The sequence below is a fragment of the Microcaecilia unicolor genome, chromosome 3 (genome assembly GCF_901765095.1).
Source record: "Microcaecilia unicolor chromosome 3, aMicUni1.1, whole genome shotgun sequence".
NCBI lineage: Eukaryota > Metazoa > Chordata > Amphibia > Gymnophiona > Siphonopidae > Microcaecilia > Microcaecilia unicolor.
The window spans coordinates 207821610-207842035 of NC_044033.1; the positions used below are offsets into that span (position 1 = coordinate 207821610).

Sequence of the window (20426 nt, forward strand, 5' to 3'; positions counted from 1 at the left end):
TTTATTCTTTTTGCTGCAATATGCCAGGATTTCCCCCCTCATAACCGCCTTAGACGCTTCCCAGAAAAGGACTGATTGCGTCTGAACGTGTTGTCTATTGTTCTGGGCGTAGTCTTCCCATTTCGCGTGTAGATATTTGATAAATTTCTCATCCGTGTGTAAGTATACCGGGAATCTCCACCCTCTCCCACTTTGGTTATCTGTTTGCAGCTCTAAGTCTATCCATACGGCCGCATGATCAGATATTTCTTCTGGACCAATGGTTGCTCTTATTAAATGCGATAGTGTTAATCTGTCTATCAAAATATAATCCAACCTACTCATCGTATCATGGGCTCTAGACCTATGAGAATATTCTCTTTCGGTCGGGTGTAGCGTTCTCCATGTGTCAACCAAGTTAAGTGTTTTAGAAAACGACTTTAATTCCCTAGCCTTTGTACCTATGTGATGGGAAGAGTCCCTGTTTGAGCAGTCCATTTGAGGATTATACACTAGATTAAAATCTCCTACTACCACCAATCTTTTGTTATTATATTTAGCACATTTGGCCATTAAGGATCTCAGGAATAATGGGTCATGTACGTTCGGTCCATAAACTGTTACCAAAATAAGTTCCATACCGGGTAACCATATTTTTATTATTAAGTATCTCCCATCTTCCCCAGACTCTTCCTGGGTTGCTTTATATACCAATCCTTTCCTAAATAAAATTGCAATCCCTCCTTTCTTCCCGAGAGCCTCCAAGGAAAGCACCTCCCCTACCCAGTTTCTTTTCAATTTGGCATGTTCTAGGTCTGATAGATGTGTTTCTTGCAGACATGCTATGTCTGTGTTATGCCGCTTTAGGGCCGTTAGGATTTTAGCTCTTTTGATCGGGGAGTTAATCCCCCCGACGTTCCAGGTTGTTAATCTAACTGGCATTGTGACTCCTTGTGGCCGGCATACCTGCTAATTCTGTTACCCGTGATCCCCCCTCGTTTGTTCTATGTGGAAGTTTATTTGTCCTTTTGCTTTCCCTTATCTTTTTACCTTTGTCTATCTTTATCATTCCCTTCCCCCCCATACCCTCTATTCTCCCTATCCCTCCCCCACCCCTCTCCCGTTTCATTCCCCCCCTCTCTATTAACCCTCCCTTCTCTCGCTCCAGGTCTAGCCTGTCCTTAGAGAAGTGACCCCCTAGGCACATGAGGCCCCTGCCCACTCTGTCCAATGTACCTTTTCTGGTGCTCGATTCAATCACGTCACCATTAGATTTTTTCTAGTAAGCCTTCTTCCAGTGCTGCTTTCTTTGCTTCTGCCACCGTTTTAAATGTTTTCCACTGACCCTGGATTAACATCCGTAGAGTTGCTGGGAATTGGAGGGAAAATCTTATGCCTTTACTCACAAGTGCAGAGCATAACGGATGATACTGCCGCCTCCTCTGTTGCACCTCGGCCGAGAAATCTTGAAAAATTAGCACTTTGTGCCCATCATGTGTCAATGAGTTCCTCCGCATCCGGAATCCCTGTAAAATCTCCATCCGATGCCTGTAGTTTAATATCTTGGCTATAATTACTCGTGGGCGCGTTTGTTCTTCAGCCTTGCGTCCCACGCGGTGAGCCCTTTCTATTACGAACGGCCCCATGGTGTCTGTTATCGCTAGTTCTTTCGCTAGCCATGTTTCAAGCCAAGTGGTTAAATTCTTTTCAGGTATTGTCTCTGGTATCCCCACTAACCGTATATTGCTCCTCCTGGAGCGATTTTCTAAATCTTCTAATTTGTTGTGATATTCGTGGAGCTGTTTTGTGAGGGCGGCTATGTCTGGGCCATATCCGCGCCCTTCATCTTCTAGGGCCGACACTCGGGTTTCGAGGTCCCCCATTCGAATGCCCACTCCATCCAGCCTTGTATTCAGTTCTTCCAGCTTGTGTTCTACCGCCTCCCATTTCGGGTCCCAGGCCTTCGCTACTGCCATCGTGATTTGCTGGAGTTGCGCTTCCGAAAAGCCTTCCGTCTGCGGAGCAGATATTTCCGCCATCTTGGACTCCTGCGTTGTCGTTTTTATTTTCTCTTTTTTTGCCGATTTTTGTGCCATCGCTAATGGAGACCTGCTGAGGTATTTGTCCATAAAGTACCTCCACTTCCCGCAAGATCTTGTTTTGAGCACCTTCCGATTAGTTTAATATCTGTTTTTGGCAGGGGTCTCAGAGCTCGAGCCACACGCTGCTGCTCAGCTCATGTCCCGACCGGAAGTCTCTCTTCAGAACTTTTAATAAAAGAAGAGTGCTGGGTAGACTTCTACAGCTGTACCCTGAGAATGGCAAGGACAAATCAAATTTGGGTATAAAGTATCACATAACCATGTAAAATGAGTTTATCTTGTTGGGCAGACTAGATGGACCACTCAGGTCTTCATCTGCCGTCATTTACTATGTTACTATGGTTCATGACATGTCAACAAGATGATGGAGGGCAATCGGGGACGCTCCTTGCTAGGCCGCTGCTGGAGTCAGAAACGGCTCGGGACCCTCTATTCATCGATAGCGCCCACGCCTTAGCGTATTAATTGGGGGACCACTAGGAGAGCAGACATTTTATCCTTAATAGAAAGTGACTTGTGCAGCTTGTGTGTGGGGGCACTGGTGGTGGTGGGGTTACCGTTAACATAAAGCTCTGTAGTTTTATCTGTGATAGAGGACCGGGAGAGAAACTGATATTTTGTCCTTAATATAAAGTGACAGGGCTGGATATTCAAAGGGTTTATGCTCTTAACTTTGGGGCTCTCTTGTTAAGCTGCGTTAGGCACTTACACAATGCCTAAAAATGGACCAGCACCTTCACCGTCTACAAAACGTGGTCATTTTTTTAAACGTCAGGCTCTAACGGCAACCTTAGCAGGTGAAAACTCTTATGGCTGATACCTTGCTGCTAAGAACATCCAACTCAAATCCAATTTGCAAGAATATCTGATTTTACTGATGATATGTTCTGTTTTGATTATTTAATTCATATTTAGATTTTGTTTGAAAATTTGTTAACATTTTTAACTTTGCAACAGCAATTTTTTTGAGGAAGGAAAAGACCTCAGTTGCTCGGCTTGTCCTTATTGATACAACAAAATTTGTTTATAGGAAACAGTGAAAGGAGTGTTTTATCCTTAATATAAAATGATTAAAGTGTAACTTGTATATAGGAGACAGTGAGAAGGAGGGGTGTTTTACCTTTATATTAAGATTAAAACACCCCTTCTTTCATTGTCTCCCATACACAAGTTACAGTGTATCACTTTGTATTAAACACCTACTCCTCTGTCTTCCATACACATTACACTGTATCACTTTATATTAAGTGATACATTGTAACTTGTGTATAGGAGACAGAGGAGCAACTGTTCTATCTTTAATGTAAAGTGATACAGTGAAACCTGTGTATGGGAGACAGAGGAGCAGGGGTTTTATTCTTAATAGAAAGTGATACATTGTAACTTGTGTATAGGGGACAGTGAGAGGAGCAGCTGTTTTATCTTTAATGCAAAGTAATGCAATGTAATCTGTGTATGGGAGACAGAGGAGCAGGTATTTTATGCTTAATATAAAGTGATACAGTGTAACTTGTATATGGGAGAGACTGAGAGGAGGGGTGTTTTTATCCTTAATATAAAGTGGTACATTGTAACGTGTATAGGAAAGCGTGAGAAGAGCAGGAGTTTTATCATTAATATAAAGTGATACAGTGTAACTTTTGTATGTTGGACAGTGAGAGGAGTGGGCATTTTATCCTTAATGTAAAGTGACACAGTACTGTAGTCCTGATATGATTTTGTAAGCCACATTGAGCCTACAACCAGTGGGAAAATGTGAGATATAAATGCTTTAAATAATAAAAAAAATAATAATAATGTATTGGGGGGGGGGGGGGCAGTGAGGGAAGGGGGTGTTTTATCCTTAATATAAAGTGATATAGTGTAACTTCTGTATGGGGGACAAAGGAGCAGGTGTTTTATCCTTAATATAAAGTGACACAGTGTAACTCATGTATTGGTTGACAGTGAGGGAAGGGGGTGTTTTGTCCTTAATATAAAGTAATACAGTTTTATTCATGGATATGGGTCAGTGAGGAGAGTGAGCATTTTGTTCTTTATATAAAGTGATCTCGTCAGACGTTCTCACTGTACTTGTTTATGCAGATATGAAACTGTAGACGTATTATGGATTGTGGAGTGAGAGGCCCGTGGTTTGGGATGACATCCCAGGCCTTGGTAGATTTTTTTTTTCCCATTGCCATGGTAGCATTTCTTGCTGTTTTCAGGGCCGCGGGAGGGAAGGTCGTTGCTAGGTTGTCTCCTTGGTGACTGCGCTCCTGGTATTAGTAATGTTTGGGAGTGAGTGAGGGGGGGGGGGGGGGGGGTAAGGTTGTCAACTGGCTTGAGATTCGCCCGACAAGGTTGATCCAGTCCTTGGTTTACCCCATTGCATGCAGGGACTTTGCATTCTTGATTTCCTTAGGGAATTCATTGTGGAAATCAGAACTACAAGTCCCAGCATGCCCTGGGGTAAAACATGGACTGGATCAAACCTGTCAGACAAATCTGGAGCTAGTTGACAACCTTATTAGTTGAGGGGGGAACAGGTCGTCATCATCACCTCATTTCTCACAGAAGAGACTACACGTCCCAGCATGCTTCTGGAGGAGGACAGGTAGGGACTGTGCCATTAACCTTTTAGTGTCCAATGTTCCTGTAATAAGCCATTGGGAACAGATTGATGGGAACATTGGACACGAAAGGCCACCTCTCCCCCCTCCACCCAGGAGGGGTCAGGCCTGTCCTCTTTAACACCAAGTTCATACTCTTGTAATCAGACCTCGTGACAGTCCCAGGTGAACAAATAGTGTCCAGGGGGGCAAGGACGGGAAAAAGGTCAGTGGAGGTCTTTACCATGCCATTCTGTAGACCACGGGGAGGGGAGAGGTACCTATCATTTGAAGAGTTGGCATTAGGGGGTGGTAACCAGGGCAATTTTTCTGGGCCCCCTTTTGCCGCAGGGGACCCGAAACCAGCCTCTGTCTGAACATGGCAAATCCTAAAGGTAGGCTTTGGGGTCACCTCCCCAGTTTCTGCTCTGGACCCCCCTGTACGTCTATCACCAGCTCTGGTTGGTTGGCAAATCCTAGTCAGTATGGAGTGTCTCGTCTTTCACGACTCCTACACCTCAGAAAACTGAGAGGACAAAGATGAACAGCGTAGAGTGAAGTAAGCAGAAAGGTTGGGTATTTTGTGATTTCAGGGTGCCCCAAGTACAGAGAAAGTCGGTATATCAAATCCTTGATCCTTTACCCCAGGGGTGTCCAACCTCGGCCCTTGTCAGGTCATGTTTTTAGGATTTCTTCGATGAATATGCATGAGATCCCATTTGCATAAAATGGAGGCAGTGGGAAATCCTAAAAATCCGACTCGAGGACCAAGGTTGGACAACCCTGTTTTACCCTTTAGGAGCAGATCCCTTATTTTGACTCTCCAGGCTTGCGCATCCGTCTGCTGAGTGCTGAAATCTCCTGTCAGGGTTCCTAACCCCTAACACCAGCTCATTAACTGTTCTTTTATTCCTTGCCAGGTCTTGTCGGAGTTCCTAACCAAACGAGCTTCGCTAATCAGGCAGTGGGCAGTTCGTTCCTGCCCCCCAGGTCAGCCGTCTCTGCCTCATCTATTAATAGCAGGTTCTGTATTTCTTCTCCTGATTTGTCAGGCCTTAGCATCCGCAGTAACCAGGAGGAGGAGCCTGTGGACCCCCAGCTGATGCGGCTGGACAACATGCTGTTGGCAGAGGGCGTGGCTGGACCGGAGAAAGGGGGCGGGTCGGCGGCGGCAGCCGCAGCGGCCGCAGCATCGGGTGGCGTCTCCCCGGATAATTCCATTGAGCACTCGGACTACAGGAACAAGCTGTCCCAGATCCGGCAGATCTACCACTCGGAGCTAGAAAAATATGAACAGGTGAGGGGGGAGGGGCATGTATGGAGCCGTAGAAGGCGTACTTATATATTTATCTGGCGCTGATGGCGTGCGGGGCCCCATTTTCAGATATTGTTATTTTTAGTGCTGAGATCACTTTGGCTTTTATTTATTTATTTAAACTAGCCAAACATTTTAATCACAATCTCACTCCCTCTCCCCGCTGCGGTCCGGCATCTCTCTTGCTGTCTTCCCGCCCTAGCTGTTTTCTAAACTTGCCTGGGCCATGGGCATCATCTGCAATGCAAGCAGGCTTCCTCCACCAGCCCCTTCCTGCAGCTGTGTCCTGCCCACACGGAAACAGGAAGTTGCATCAGAGGAGGCGGGACACGGCTGCAGGAAGAGTCTAGGGGCTAGCGGAGGAAACCTGCTTGTATTGCAGATACTGGCCCGAGGCCCAGTCAAGTAAAAAAAACAAAATTTTTTTTAAACTGGAGGGGGAGGAGGGAAAGGAGAGTCTGGAGCCGACACAGACCTACTGGAAACTTTTTAAAACTTTTTTTTTTTTTTCAATATCAACCTTCCTGTCAGTACCTGAGCCAATCCCCACTCAGGCGGGGAAGAGTTACATATTGCAATGAACTATGGATTACTACTGCTATTTTAACATGGCAGTAATTTGCATGTTGTAGTAGCTTTGCAGCTTATTTCTACGGTAGAGCCATGGCTGTTCCACGAAGCTTTCTGCATCGGCCCCGAGGCGCAGTTATGCACTTAACTGCTAATTAGTGCTTTTGTTTCGGTTAAATATTTACGTTTTAAGGCTGCCTTCTCTCAATCGTTTTTCTTCTTATCGGTTCGTTATCGGAATGATCTTCCGCTTGATTTGCTCCTGATGAAGAATTATTTTTTATTTCATAAAGCTTTGCTTACTAGACTGGATGGTATCTTTAATGTTTAAATTTATATCTTTTAACATGTTTGTTTTTTTTCTTTTGGGTTTTATTGTATTTTGCTGATGTTTTGTTGTCTGCTTCTTTACTGTATTGTAACTCGCCTTGAATCTAATATATGAGAGTTGGCAAGAGATAAATCCTTGATAACATAACAAGTAGCACAGATTAACACCAATATTCCCAGTAATTGGTTGATAACACCAGTTGGCCTCTAATTATTGAATTAAGTTAGGCGTGCAGCTGACAATATTTTATAACTTGCACGTGAAACTTAGAATCCCCAGATTCTGTATATGCTGCCCACAACATTTGGGTGCATGCCCAATTGACGCATGCAATTTAATTGAGTAATGGCCCAATTAGCGCCAATAAGCGGGCGCTATCAATAAATTATTGGTATTAACAGCGCTGTGTGCGTCTGGTAGCGCTATACAAATAATAATAATAATAATAATAATAACTGCAACAATTAGGATTTGCATGCACATCTTGCTAGGCGCCATTCTATAAAGATGCATTCGCAAACCTTTAAGCGTGTAACTGAAAAGTGGGTGTGGCCATGGGCGGGGCGCTCACTAAAGACTGGCGCAGTATTATAGAATTTGGGGGATCCACGCCTAATTTGCACACATGGATTTACACCAGGTTTCAGCTGGTGTAAATCCTCACGGCTAAAGTTGAGCATGGATCCCAGCGCTACGCGCCATTCTGTAAATGGCACCTAACTCAGAGCGCCGTTTCTAGAACAGTGCTCGGCATGTGTTTTCTTTTGGGGGGGGGGCACCCAAATTTGGGCACCATTTACTGAATTTAGTTCTAAGCGTATACTTGCGTAGACAAGTTTATCGAATTTGGGAGTAAGTTACTTGTACTGTTGCTGGTCGTACGCGACCACAGTTACACCAGGTCTATGGCTCGTGTAACAACGGCGTGAAACCTGCGCTGATACTGGATTATTCTACTATTTTATAACTAAATCTGGGTGCCCAGATACTGTTGTAGAATAAGCTCTCACTGTGCAGCATTGGGGTGTTCAAAAAGGGGGCCTAATTACAGAGTTGCCCCCATAGTTCTGCACCAGATTGGTCCATAACAAGCTCGGAACAATAATAGTTATACTTGCCGAGCGCATTGGCAGCTCCGCAAAATAAACCAAAGGGTAGATGTTTACAAGGATTCCTTTCTTTGCATTTGTCCCTCCCCTCTCACCGCGGGGACTAGGCGTGCAACGAGTTCACAACCCACGTGATGAACCTGCTGCGAGAGCAGAGCCGCACACGCCCTATCTCGCCCAAGGAGATCGAAAGGATGGTGGGGATTATTCACCGCAAGTTCAGCTCCATCCAGATGCAGCTGAAACAGAGCACGTGCGAGGCCGTCATGATCCTGCGGTCCCGCTTCCTCGATGCTCGGTAGGTGTTTCGGCGTGCCTCTTGCCCACTTTGTGGCACCTTGGGCCTTTTGTGATTTCTCTTGCATGCCTTATGTCAGCACTGGTATCTTTCACTGCTTTCTGATTTCTAGTATGCTTTGTAGAGAAGTGTGGTAGCCGTGTTAGTCCACTTTTAAAGGTAATCAATAGAAATAAAACATGGAAAAGAAAATTATAGATTATATATATTATATTATATTATATAGATTATAGATTATAAATTATATATTATAGTATGCTTTGTGAAAGTGTGGCATCTTCCACATTATCTGCTTTCTGATTTCTTATATGCTTTGTGGCAGCGTGGCGTCTTCCACGTCATCTGCTTTCTGATTTCTTATATGCCTTGTGGCAGCATGGCGTCTTCTACGTCATCTGCTTTCTGATTTCATGTATGCTTTGTGGCAGCGTGGCGTCTTCCACGTCATCTGCTTTCTGATTTCTCATGCATGCTTTACGGCAGCGTGGTGTCTTCCACATTATCTGCTTTCTGATTTCTCATGCATGCTTTACGGCAGCGTGGCGTCTTCCACGTCATCTGCTTTCTGATTTCTTGTATGCTTTGTGGCAGCGTGACGTCTTCCACATCATCTGCTTTCTGATTTCTTGTATGCTTTGTGGCAGCGTGACGTCTTCCACATCATCTGCTTTCTGATTTTGTGTATGCTTTGTGGCAGCGTGGCGTCTTCCACGTCATCTGCTTTCTGATTTCTCATGCATGCTTTACGGCAGCGTGACATCTTCCACGACATCTGCTTTCTGATTTCTTGTATGCTTTGTGGCAGCGTGGCGTCTTCCACGTCATCTGCTTTCTGATTTCTCATGCATGCTTTACGGCAGCGTGGTGTGTTCCACATTATCAGCATTCTGATTTCTTGTATGCTTTGTGGCAGCGTGACGTCTTCCACATCATCTGCTTTCTGATTTTGTGTATGCTTTGTGGCAGCGTGGCGCCTTGCATGTCATCTGCTTTCTGATTTCATGTATGCTTTGTGGCAGCGTGACATCTTCCACGACATCTGCTTTCTGATTTCTCATGCATGCTTTACGGCAGCGTGGTGTCTTCCACATTATCAGCATTCTGATTTCTTGTATGCTTTGTGGCAGCGTGACGTCTTCCACATCATCTGCTTTATGATTTCTTGTATGCTTTGTGGAAGCGTGGCATCTTCCACGTCATCTGCTTTATGATTTCTTGTATGCTTTGTGGAAGCATAGCATCTTCCACGTCATCTGCTTTATGATTTCTTGTATGCTTTGTGGCAGCATAGCGTCTTCCACATCATCTGTTTTCTTGTATGCTTTATGATAGTGTGGCATCTCCCACATTATCTGATTTCTGATTTCTTGTATGCTTTGTGGCAGCATGGCGTCTTCCATGTCATCTGCTTTCTGATTTCGTGTATGCTTTGTGGCAGCGTGGCATCTTCCACATCTTATTGTATGCTTTATGATAGTGTGGCATCTCCCACGTCATCTGCTTTCTGATTTCTTGTATGCTTTATGGCAGCGTAGCGTCTTCCACGCCATCTGCTTTCTGATTTCTTGTATGCTTTGTGGCAGCATAGCGTCTTCCACATCATCTGCTTTCTTGCATGCTTTATGACAGTGTGGCATCTCCCACGTCATCTGCTTTCTGATTTCGTGTATGCTTTGTGGCAGCGTGGCATCTCCCATGTCATCTGCTTTCTGATTTTTTTGTGTGCGCTGTAAGGCATTGTGGCCTCTACCACAATTGCTTACCCATTAACCAACCTGTTAATATCTTGTGTTCTCTTCCCTGCTCCCCTGGCCCAACCCAACAGGAGGAAAAGGCGGAACTTCAGCAAGCAGGCCACGGAAGTGCTGAATGAATATTTTTACTCCCACCTTAGTAATCCTTACCCCAGCGAAGAGGCCAAGGAAGAGCTGGCCAAGAAATGCGGCATCACAGTCTCGCAGGTGTGTGACACCATTCCATTTGGGTCACCAGTGGGGAAGCTCCTTGAAGCCCAATTGTTTGGCACTGGTTTTCCACACCAGTGTATTCCTTATAGGTCGAGTGTCACTGTGATGCAGGTGGCATCAGTGGCGTAGCTAGGTGGGGGCATGGGCCCCTCCAAATTTACTCTGGGCCCCTGGTTGGCTGGAGAGGATCCCCAACCCCTGCCAGCTGAAGACTTTGTCCAGCGCTGGTCTCCGGCACTGCCGGATTGCCTGCCCTGCTCTCTCTTCCCCTCACATCAGGAATGCTCATTTTCACTAAAAGGAGCATGCCAGATGTGAGGGGAAGAGACAGCAGGGCAGTCAATCCGGCAGTGCCGGAGACCAGCGCTGGACAAAGTCTTCAACTGGCGGGGGTTGGGAACCCCCGCCAGCCAAGATGTACAGTGGTGGCAGAGGGGGACGGCAGTGGGGCAGTGACCAAAATGTGCCCCCTCCCCCCCCCCCCCCACCTTGGGCTCTGGTCCCCTCCCACCTCGAGGTCTGGCTACGCCCCTGGGTGGCATCTGTGTACTTGAAACCGTAGATGGCAAGCTTTTGCGGCATCTGGGGTTTTTTTTCTCCTTCTCTTTTAATATTTTCTCTTGCATCTGCCTCTTATGCTGTCTCTTTCTCTTGCTCCCCTTTCATTCCTCTCCTCCTGTCATCTCTTGCTTCTTTCTCTCTACTTCCCCATCTGTTCTTTTTTTTCTTCACTTTCTTTTTCCTTTCTTTTTCTCATTACCACCATCTTCCATTTTTATGTTTTTTGTAAATTCTTTTTTACTTGATTCATTATTAAATTTGTCTCCTCCCTCTTTTATTCTCCCTTCTGATTTTTCTCTTTATCTCTTTTCCACCCGCTCCTCTTCCCACCCCGTGCCGAAGGTCTCCAACTGGTTCGGCAACAAGCGCATTCGGTACAAGAAGAACATCGGTAAGTTCCAGGAGGAAGCGAACATTTATGCGGTGAAAACGGCGGTGAGCGTCACGCAAGGGACACACAGCGGGGCCAACTCCCCCACTACCCCAACATCAGCAGGTAAATGTCAGTGGCCCGGTGGGAGGCAGAGAGGCCAATCTTGCCCACCCCCACCACCCCTTTTTTTTTTTACGTTCGTATGCTGAAAGTTGCTGCAGAGTGGCAATGGAAGGCAAAGATCAGGATGTGTTTTTCCCCACTGAGCTGTCAACTGTGAGCTGATCAAGCTTGGTGTTGAGCCGTGTCTTGCTCTTTGGTTCTCACCCACTCCATTCAAGTCAGATTTTCATGATTGCAATAGGAACTTTGCAAGAGATATATTGCATAGGGCTCCTTCTGAGAATTAGGATAACATTCATATTTAGGTCAGCCTGTTTGGGGCCATAAGAACCAGTGTTTAGAACTACTGCTGAACATAAAACACTTGCTGAGCTTTGTGCTCTGCTGTAACTTTGCAGTAACTGAGTGTAGACTTCAGCAAAATCTAAGCCAGGAGTCCCAAGGGCAGCCACCTGGGAATAGGTAATTCATGAAAGACCCTTTTATACTGTAGAGCGCAGTGGAAGGCTGTGTTGTGTGAACTTTCAGGCCCCTCGACATTTTGATAATTAAATTCAACAATTATGATCATTCCAACTTAACCTTTCTAACAAAAATCCTTTAAAAGTACTGTATCTACGCACTCGACCACACACACACACAAATGCACTCACAACAGACACACTCACATTACACATACATATGCTTGTACACATAGTACACACATGCACTCACAATACATGCACACACATTTCTGAAAGCCATTGCCCTGGGTAAATGGGCTACCTGTAAGTTGCCCATCCTCTCTGTGGTTAAAACTACGTGCTGATGGTTTTTCGAGTTTGTGGCTGTCATAAATACATACTGTAAGTGTTGCCATATTGGGACAGACCGAAGGTCCATCAAGCCCAGCATCCTGTTTCCAACAGTGGCCAATGCAGGTCACAAATACCTGGCAAGATCCCCAAAAAGTACAAAACATTTTATGCTGCTTATCCCAGAAATAAACAGTGGATTTTCCCCAAGTCCATTTTAATAATGGTCTATGGACTTTTCCTTTAGGAAGCCGTCCAAACCTTTATTAAACCCCGCTAAGCTAACCGCCTATGCAAAATTCTCTGGCAACGAATTCCAGAGTTTAATTACACGTTGAGTGAAGAAACATTGTCTCCGATTCATATTAAATTTACTACTTTGTAGCTTCATTGAATGCCCCCCAGTCCTAGTATTTTTGGAAAGAGTAAACAGACGCAGGATCTATTGTTTTGCTGTGACTGCAGCTGCTTGTTTCTGTCCTTCTGTCCCCCCTCCCCCCCCCAAAGAAGCTGTGGCCCTAGGCAACTACCTAGTCTAATTAATTCAAGCAAATTCTGAGCTTTGTGCATCCTCCAGTGTCACTCTGCAGCACAGTCAAAGCTGGGAGTTCCGAAGAAGTTGCAAACAAAGACCTTTACATACAGAGACATAGCTACAGAAAAGCGTACCACTAAGAGTCGTACTCCCCTGACACTCTGCAGGAACTGCATGTAAACTACAGCAAGAACAGAACTGGGAGACCTCCGGGTAGCCATACACACCCATAAAACACCTGAAGGGTTCATGTGCTATCTGAACGTAGAAACTGGTCTCATACCCTCCGTAGCTCATGTAAGTGAGTCTCTGTGGCAGAAATGCTCTCGCAGTGTTACTCTGTCACATTCTTGAATGCTCTTGATTATCCTGGTAGGAGCAGCAGGGCTGGGTTAGGAAACTTGGAAGGGCCTGGAAAATCAAATTATTTATCTTGCAGATAAACGAGTCAGAATGTCACTTTAATGGAAAGTAGGGGTATGGGAGGAGAGTGGGTAATTATCTTCCAGTGCTGCTAGGGTGGGAAGGGATGGATGAGGAGGCAGAACCTGGATTGGAACCGAAACGCTGCACAAGGAGGAAAGTGACAGAACCTCTCTCCAGAGACTTAGAAACATTTCTGGTTTTGCGTGCGGGAGTATTACATAAGTTTCTACCTGTCTGATGGTCACGTTGATCCTTCTCAATGGATGCAGGGGGATGGGAAGGACAGAAGGAGGCTTATGATTGTCTCACTGATGATTGATGCTATGTCTCTTGGTCCTGTGGTATTCGGATGTGTGTATTCTTTTGTCTCTCTTCTCCATGTTTTCCTTTCCCTAGGCTCCAGCGGCTCCTTTAACCTCTCTGGCTCGGGAGACATGTTCATAGGCATGCAGAGCCTGAATGGAGACTCATATCCCACCACACAGGTCAGCCTCTATCTGCCTTATACTCCCCCTGACCCCCTAAAAAAATATAGATAACAGATAAGCAGATAACTTGTTCACGGGATCCCTGTTAACTAGAAATTACAGTATAACATTACTGAATGGGTGTGAATTATCAAACGCAGTAGTGCAAAATCTGATCATAGAAATCCACCAAGTGAAACATACTCCAAATACATTATCAAAAGGAAGGAAAAAGCCTCAAAGAGCTCGAATTTAAGCAGATTAACAGAGCTGCTGGATCAAAATTATCTTACTTTTTCAGCATTGGCTAAAAAAAAAAACTTCCAATTATTGATAAGAAAAGTTATTATCAGAACTAGAGATTACAGGCCAGGTGTGACAGTGGCTTCAGGTTCTACAGCGTCTATTGTTGGCAGCGGTGGAATTGGAACTTGGGTCTGCAGGTACCTGCAATCTTCATTCTCATCATAAGCCATCACACAGGAAGAACTGGGGTCAGACCTGAGATTATAACTTGGATCTGCAGATGTTCAAGCTCTTTAGTGTCAGCAGTGGGATTGGAACCTGGGTCTGCAGGTATCACGCTCAGCATAGGCTGATTCACAGGGAGAGTTGGTGTCAGAAGTGGGATTGGAACCTGGGTCTGCAAATGTTAAAACTCTTCACTGTTAGCAGTGGGATTGGAACCTGGGTTTGCAGGTGTCATTCTCAGCATAGACTGACTCACAGGAAGAGTTGTTGTAAGCAGTGGGATTGGAACCTGGGTTTGCAGGTGTCATTCTCAGCATAGACTGACTCACAGGAAGAGTTGTTGTAAGCAGTGGGATAGGAACCTAGGTTTGCAGGTGTCATTCTCAGCGTAGACTGAGTCACAGGAAGAGTTGGTGTCAGTAGTGGGATTAGAACCTGGGTTTGCCGGTGTCATTCTCAGCGTAGACTGGCTCACAGGAAGAGTTGTTGTAAGCAGTGGGATTGGAACCTGGGTTTGCAGGTGTCATTCTCAGCGTAGACTGACTCACAGGAAGAGTTGGTGTCAGCAGTGGGATTGGAACCTGGGTTTGCAGGTGTCATTCTCAGCGTAGACTGAGTCACAGGAAGAGTTGGTGTCAGCAGTGGGATTGGAACCTGGGTTTGCAGGTGTCATTCTCAGCATAGACTGACTCACAGGAAGAGTTGATGTCAGCAGTGGGATTGGAACCTGGGTTTGCAGGTGTCATTCTCAGCATAGACTGACTCACAGGAAGAGTTGGTGTGAGCAGTGGGATTGGAACCTGGGTTTGCAGGTGTCATTCTCAGCGTAGACTGAGTCACAGGAAGAGTTGGTGTGAGCAGTGGGATTGGAACCTGGGTTTGCAGGTGTCATTCTCAGCGTAGACTGAGTCACAGGAAGAGTTGGTGTCAGCAGTGGGATTGGAACCTGGGTTTGCAGGTGTCATTCTCAGCATAGACTGACTCACAGGAAGAGTTGGTGTGAGCAGTGGGATTGGAACCTGGGTTTGCAGGTGTCATTCTCAGCGTAGACTGAGTCACAGGAAGAGTTGGTGTGAGCAGTGGGATTGGAACCTGGGTTTGCAGGTGTCATTCTTAGCATAGACTGACTCACAGGAAGAGTTGGTGTCAGCAGTGGGATTAGAACCTGGGTTTGCCGGTGTCATTCTCAGCGTAGACTGGCTCACAGGAAGAGTTGGTGTCAGCAGTGGGATTAGAACCTGGGTTTGCCGGTGTCATTCTCAGCGTAGACTGCCTCACAGGAAGAGTTGGTGTCAGTAGTGGGATTAGAACCTGGGTTTGCCGGTGTCATTCTCAGCGTAGACTGGCTCACAGGAAGAGTTGTTGTAAGCAGTGGGATTGGAACCTGGGTTTGCAGGTGTCATTCTCAGCATAGACTGACTCACAGGAAGAGTTGGTGTCAGCAGTGGGATTGGAACCTGGGTTTGCAGGTGTCATTCTCAGCATAGACTGACTCACAGGAAGAGTTGGTGTCAGCAGTGGGATTGGAACCTGGGTTTGCAGGTGTCATTCTCAGCATAGACTGACTCACAGGAAGAGTTGGTGTCAGCAGTGGGATTGGAACCTGGGTTTGCAGGTGTCATTCTCAGCATAGACTGACTCACAGGAAGAGTTGGTGTCAGCAGTGGGATTGAGAACCTGGGTCTGCAGGTGCAAAGCTCTTCACGCTCAGCATAGGCTGCCTCGCAGGGAAAGTTAATGTCAACAGTCACCAAATCTTTTTCATTCTTAGCATACTAGGCTAATACACAGGAATGGTCTGCAGGTGTCACAGCTTTTGGTCTTAACTGACCAATAGTGGGGAAATGGGGGCAACATGGCTGTGGCTATTTATTTATTTATTTTTGAAAGCCAGTAGCTTTTATTTGTTTTCAGTGTTTGGTGCTAATGCTTAGGGAGCAATTAAGTTATTGGCTCCCCTCCTCAGGTCCTTGCTGAATCTTTCATGTCTTCCTTAGGTGGAGTCTCTCCGGCACTCGATGGCCCCCGGGAGCTACGGCGATGGCATTTCAGGGAGTCAGATGTACAGTCCAAGGGAGCTAAGGGTAAGCCCAGTCCCATCTCCTAGGCCCTGTGCTGTACTCGAGAGGGGTGTACAACCTCCCTGTAAGTCAGCAGCACTTAACAATTACAGAATTAGTAATAGTTCAGATCTGGTCAATATCCTAATATGATTATAGCATAACATGTTATATCAGGGTAGTGTCCCCATCTGGATGCATTTAATAGCATTACGTGATAATTGCACATCTGTATAAGTAATATAACTCTGTTATACTACTTCTCTGTGTGATTGTTTTTCAGGCTAACGGTGGCTGGCAGGAAGCAGCCACGCCCTCCTCGGTGACTTCTCCCACGGAAGGGCCCGGCAGCGTCCACTCTGACACGTCCAACTGATGCTGCTCCACCCGGCCCCTCCTCCAGTATAAGCGCACGCTGCCAATCTCACCTTCTCACCACTGTTCCAGTCTGACATCGCCTCACCGTCAGCCAATCAGCTGTCAGCAAGTTGCACTTCCACGAGACTTGGCTGTGGCTGGTCGAAGGCTCCCCGACCCCTTACCTCCGGACCACAAAGGATTTTATTCCCTCCCCACCCCCACGGAGACACTCTAGAAATTTCCAGGAAAGAGTGAAGAAAGGGGAGGGGGTGAGGGAGAACCTCCGGACAAGACTAACCCCTGCTCCTTCTCAAAAATTCATAAATGGATAAACAGACAGAAAAAGAGGTGCTCCTGCACCCCCAAAACCACTGTGGATTAAAAAAAAAAAGAATTTAAGGAGAAAAAGCAACTTTTGCACGGGAAAAAGAATATCTGATGCTTTCTGGTTGATGGAAGAGCAGCTGGCACCAGTGGCATCTAATTGGGGGGGGGGGGGGTTGGGGAATACCACAATTTGTGTCTCGTGCCCAATCCCATTTCGGGGGCAGGGGGTGTGGTGGGGAAAGGCCTCTGTGTGTGTGTGTCTCTGTATATATACAATCCGAAACTGCAGGGTTTAATGAGGAATTTGAAACACAGCGTGAAACAAAAAATGCGTTAAAAAGACGACAACTAACTCCCCACCTCCCCCCAAGAAAACACTTAAGGAAAGAAAAAAAAAAGAACTGTCTAAAGACTTGTTAGCCAATGGAAAAACAGCTTTAATTACCTCATGCTCATGTAAACCAATAGAATCGCTCGGTGAACCTTGGCGTGCTGACGTCACTACCTCCGCAGGGCGCTCGCTCCAGGGCGTTTTCCAGCCAGATTCGGCACTTCTGAGGCTTTTTTAAAATCTTGTTTGAATGGAGGGGAAGGGTTTTCTCGCTCTCTTTTTTTTTTTTTTTCCTTTATTCTTCCATGTTTTAGATTGCCCCCTTCCTCTTTGGATGTGTCTTGGGGTTGCAGGTTTAATACTAGGGGTGTGGGAGCTGGGCTACCCCCTCCTCCCCCCTCCCCCATGAGGTTGCAAGTTTCTGTGCCCCTCCCCCTTTTTTCTTTTCTTTTTTTTTATATTCCTCAGTCTCCCTTAGGGATGGACAAAATTTCCATAATAAATATGCACGAGATCTGATTTGCATATCCTGCTTCTATTGTATGCAAATAATTTCACGCATTTTCATTTGTGGAAATCTTGGAAATACATTGGGGTTGTGGCCCTCGGGGGCTGTGGTTGCCCACCCCTGTGCTAATGTGTTAGCTCATTGGGTGTTGCAGAGAGAAGCTCTGGGAGGGCTGCAGGGATGTGACCCCCCATTTAGGGTTGCCACCTTACCCCAGAATCTAGTCCCAACTTTGTCCCATTGCATGCTGGGAGTTCTGAATTTTCCCATCGTTTCCCTAAGAAAAATCAGAACTGCAGAAAACGGGGGGGGGGGGGGGCAATCCCAGGACCGGATCAGCCTGTTTGGTTGACCTGGGGCAAGAGGCTTGTTACCTTAGGTCAGCCAAACCCCTGCCTCTTAGCTATAACTACACTGTAAACTTCTACAATCCATCTGTTACCTTGGCACTGAAATGCCTCCCTCATAGTTGGAGACAAAAGGGGTGGGTTGCTCTGTAATGTTGCTTGGAGTAAGAGCTTATGGGTGGAGGATGGGTAGTAGCTGCAGACCAGAACATCATCACCTGCAGGGAGCACATTTTACTTCCACTATGTAGAAACAGTTCATGTGTGTTTGTGGGTAAAGTGAGTTAAGCTAGGGTGGAATTAAAAAAACATCCTCAGCATAGCAGGCCAGTACCACTCTGCAGTGTCTAAAAAGTCATTTTTATCCAGGAAGTTTACGCAAGATCTCATGTGGTAGCCACCCCCAAGCAGGTGCCACCTTAAAGGATCATTTATACACAGAGATATCAGCTACAGAAACAAAACACAGTCTGAGCTGTATGCTTTCATTCCAGTCTGCAGTAGTTGATTTAAACTGAGCTGAGAGTCCCAGGGGCAGGGTGCACACATAGACAGAGCACGAAGGGATCATTCAGAGGTTTGGGAGGCAGCATTTCTATCACTCCCCAGCAGGAAGAAATTTCACAAATCTCTCCCTCCTACATCCTCCTAAAATGAGAAACACAGCCCTCCCTTCTCCTAGGGCTCCTTTATGGACTAGAAGGGAGGGTTGAGGGCTCTCTCCATCAAAGGTTGATTTTCTAAAGTGGTGGAGAGCAAGAGGTGGTTACATGCCTGCCTCCCCCTCAAGACCTGTCTCCCTTTCTGGTTTATGGTGGGAAGGGATTTGGAGGTGTGGATTTTGGTTTCTTTTGCCAAATTGTTAATAGGTAGTGTGTGTGTAGGTGTGGCATTCAGGAGTGGGCAAGGGGGTCACTGGGAGAGGCTGAATCTGGTGCAAGAAATGTAACCTGTGTGTCTTCTGGCCGTGCCCCTAGCATCCTAACAGATGGTGTGGGGGGGGGGGGGGGACAGGGGGAATGTTATCCCCTAATAGTGCATCCTGGGGGATTGTTTCTGTCCTATACTTCCCAGGTACCCTGGGACTCTTTTCTACCCCTTCCACTGACTCAGAAAAACTAGCCTACAGGTCCATGCAAACAACAAAGTAAAGCCGGAACTGGCTCAGCCTATCTTGTAAACCTAGCACCAGTTGGCTACCAAATGCATCCTGGGGCTTGTAGTCCACCTTAAAAGTTGCCATTTGATCCAGAGAGAGCTAGAGAAGGCCTGGTTTTGCCTGCTTCCTCCCCTTTGGCAGTGGTGGACTTGTAATCCCAATGTATCTCTAAGAATTTCTTTAAAAACAAAAAGCAGGGAACTACAAATCCATGCATGCACTGGGGCAAAACCAGGACTGGATCAGCTTGTTGGGTGACTCGGAGTAAGGTGGTGACCCTGGTCTCTGCCACAGCTGGATTTGATTGTAATATTTTTCAGAGGGGAGAAAAAGCTGATTACCAAATGAAAAGGTAGGGGGGTAGGGTGGGGGCAGCAGCAGACCCTTGGGTTTTTCATTTTTGAATTTTTATTTTTTGGAAGGGGGTGGTTATTATATCTAGGGAAGAGGATTAGGGAGAGGAGAAACCTTTACCTCCCCTTGCGTTACCAATTTTTTTTTTTTTTAATAAATGAGATTGAAAAGCAGTCGGGCAGTGTGTACAGCGGGAGAACTATTATGTCTGTGTTTCAAAGATATATAAGGGAAAACACTCGCTGGTGTAAATGAAAACAGCTTCTTTTCACATTTTTAAAAAACTTTTCATTTGATCTTTTCCAATATCTTCTGTATTCTCTCTTTTTTTAAATATTTTTGCAGTTCACGAGTATATTAAAGGTTAAACATATTTTTTTTTTTTGGTTTGTTTTGAGGATGTTTTGGGACAGTATATTTTTTTTTCTTCCTGTTTATAAAGGGATAAAAACTTAGATTCACTTGTAAACTGTAGCTCCGAGTTTTAAATAAAGGGATTCATTTAGTTTCTTGGAATAACCTAATGAGTTTTTTTTTTATTCTCTCAGCAATATAATCCAGTGTAGGTGCCCCCCCTCTCATTACCCTCCAGTTCACAGCATACCTGCCCTGCTGTCTCCCCCCCCCTCCCCCCCATCTCTTCTGCCAATGCACCTCACTCCTGTGCTGACACCCCTTGCTATTCTAGTTGCGAAATAAATACACACAGAGCTTTCCTAGTGTATCTCGCTCCTGTCTTGCAGCACCCCCTACTGTTCTAGTACAGATTTGCATACACAGCAGTGATTCCCAAACCCGGTCCTGGATGCACCGCAGCCAGTCAGGTTTTCAGGATACCCAGGACCAGGTTTGGGAACCACTGAGCTAATGTATCTCACTCCTGCTCTGCAGCACTGCTTGCTATTCCAGTACTGAGATATATGCATACAAAATTCTACCAATACAGCTTGCTCCTTCTTTGCAGCATC

General features: G+C 45.9%; 1 protein-coding gene across 2 annotated transcripts in view; it reads left to right on the forward strand.

Moving 5' to 3' along the window:
• The window catches only part of LOC115466185 (pre-B-cell leukemia transcription factor 2), a 31042-nt gene extending 11079 nt beyond the window's left edge, over positions 1–19963 (forward strand). Inside the window, exons 3-9 of one of the 2 annotated variants that reach the window (XM_030197283.1) lie at positions 5725–5969; positions 8105–8295; positions 10121–10256; positions 11166–11214; positions 13471–13559; positions 16010–16096; positions 16356–19963. In XM_030197283.1, coding sequence (XP_030053143.1) covers positions 5725–5969; positions 8105–8295; positions 10121–10256; positions 11166–11214; positions 13471–13559; positions 16010–16096; positions 16356–16448 — 890 coding nt within the window. In that variant the 3' untranslated portion in view covers positions 16449–19963. Of the gene's footprint in view, positions 1–5724; positions 5970–8104; positions 8296–10120; positions 10257–11165; positions 11320–13470; positions 13560–16009; positions 16097–16355 lie in introns of both variants that reach the window. The other variant, XM_030197282.1, reaches the window with a different exon arrangement.
• Positions 19964–20426: the final 463 nt, after the last annotated feature.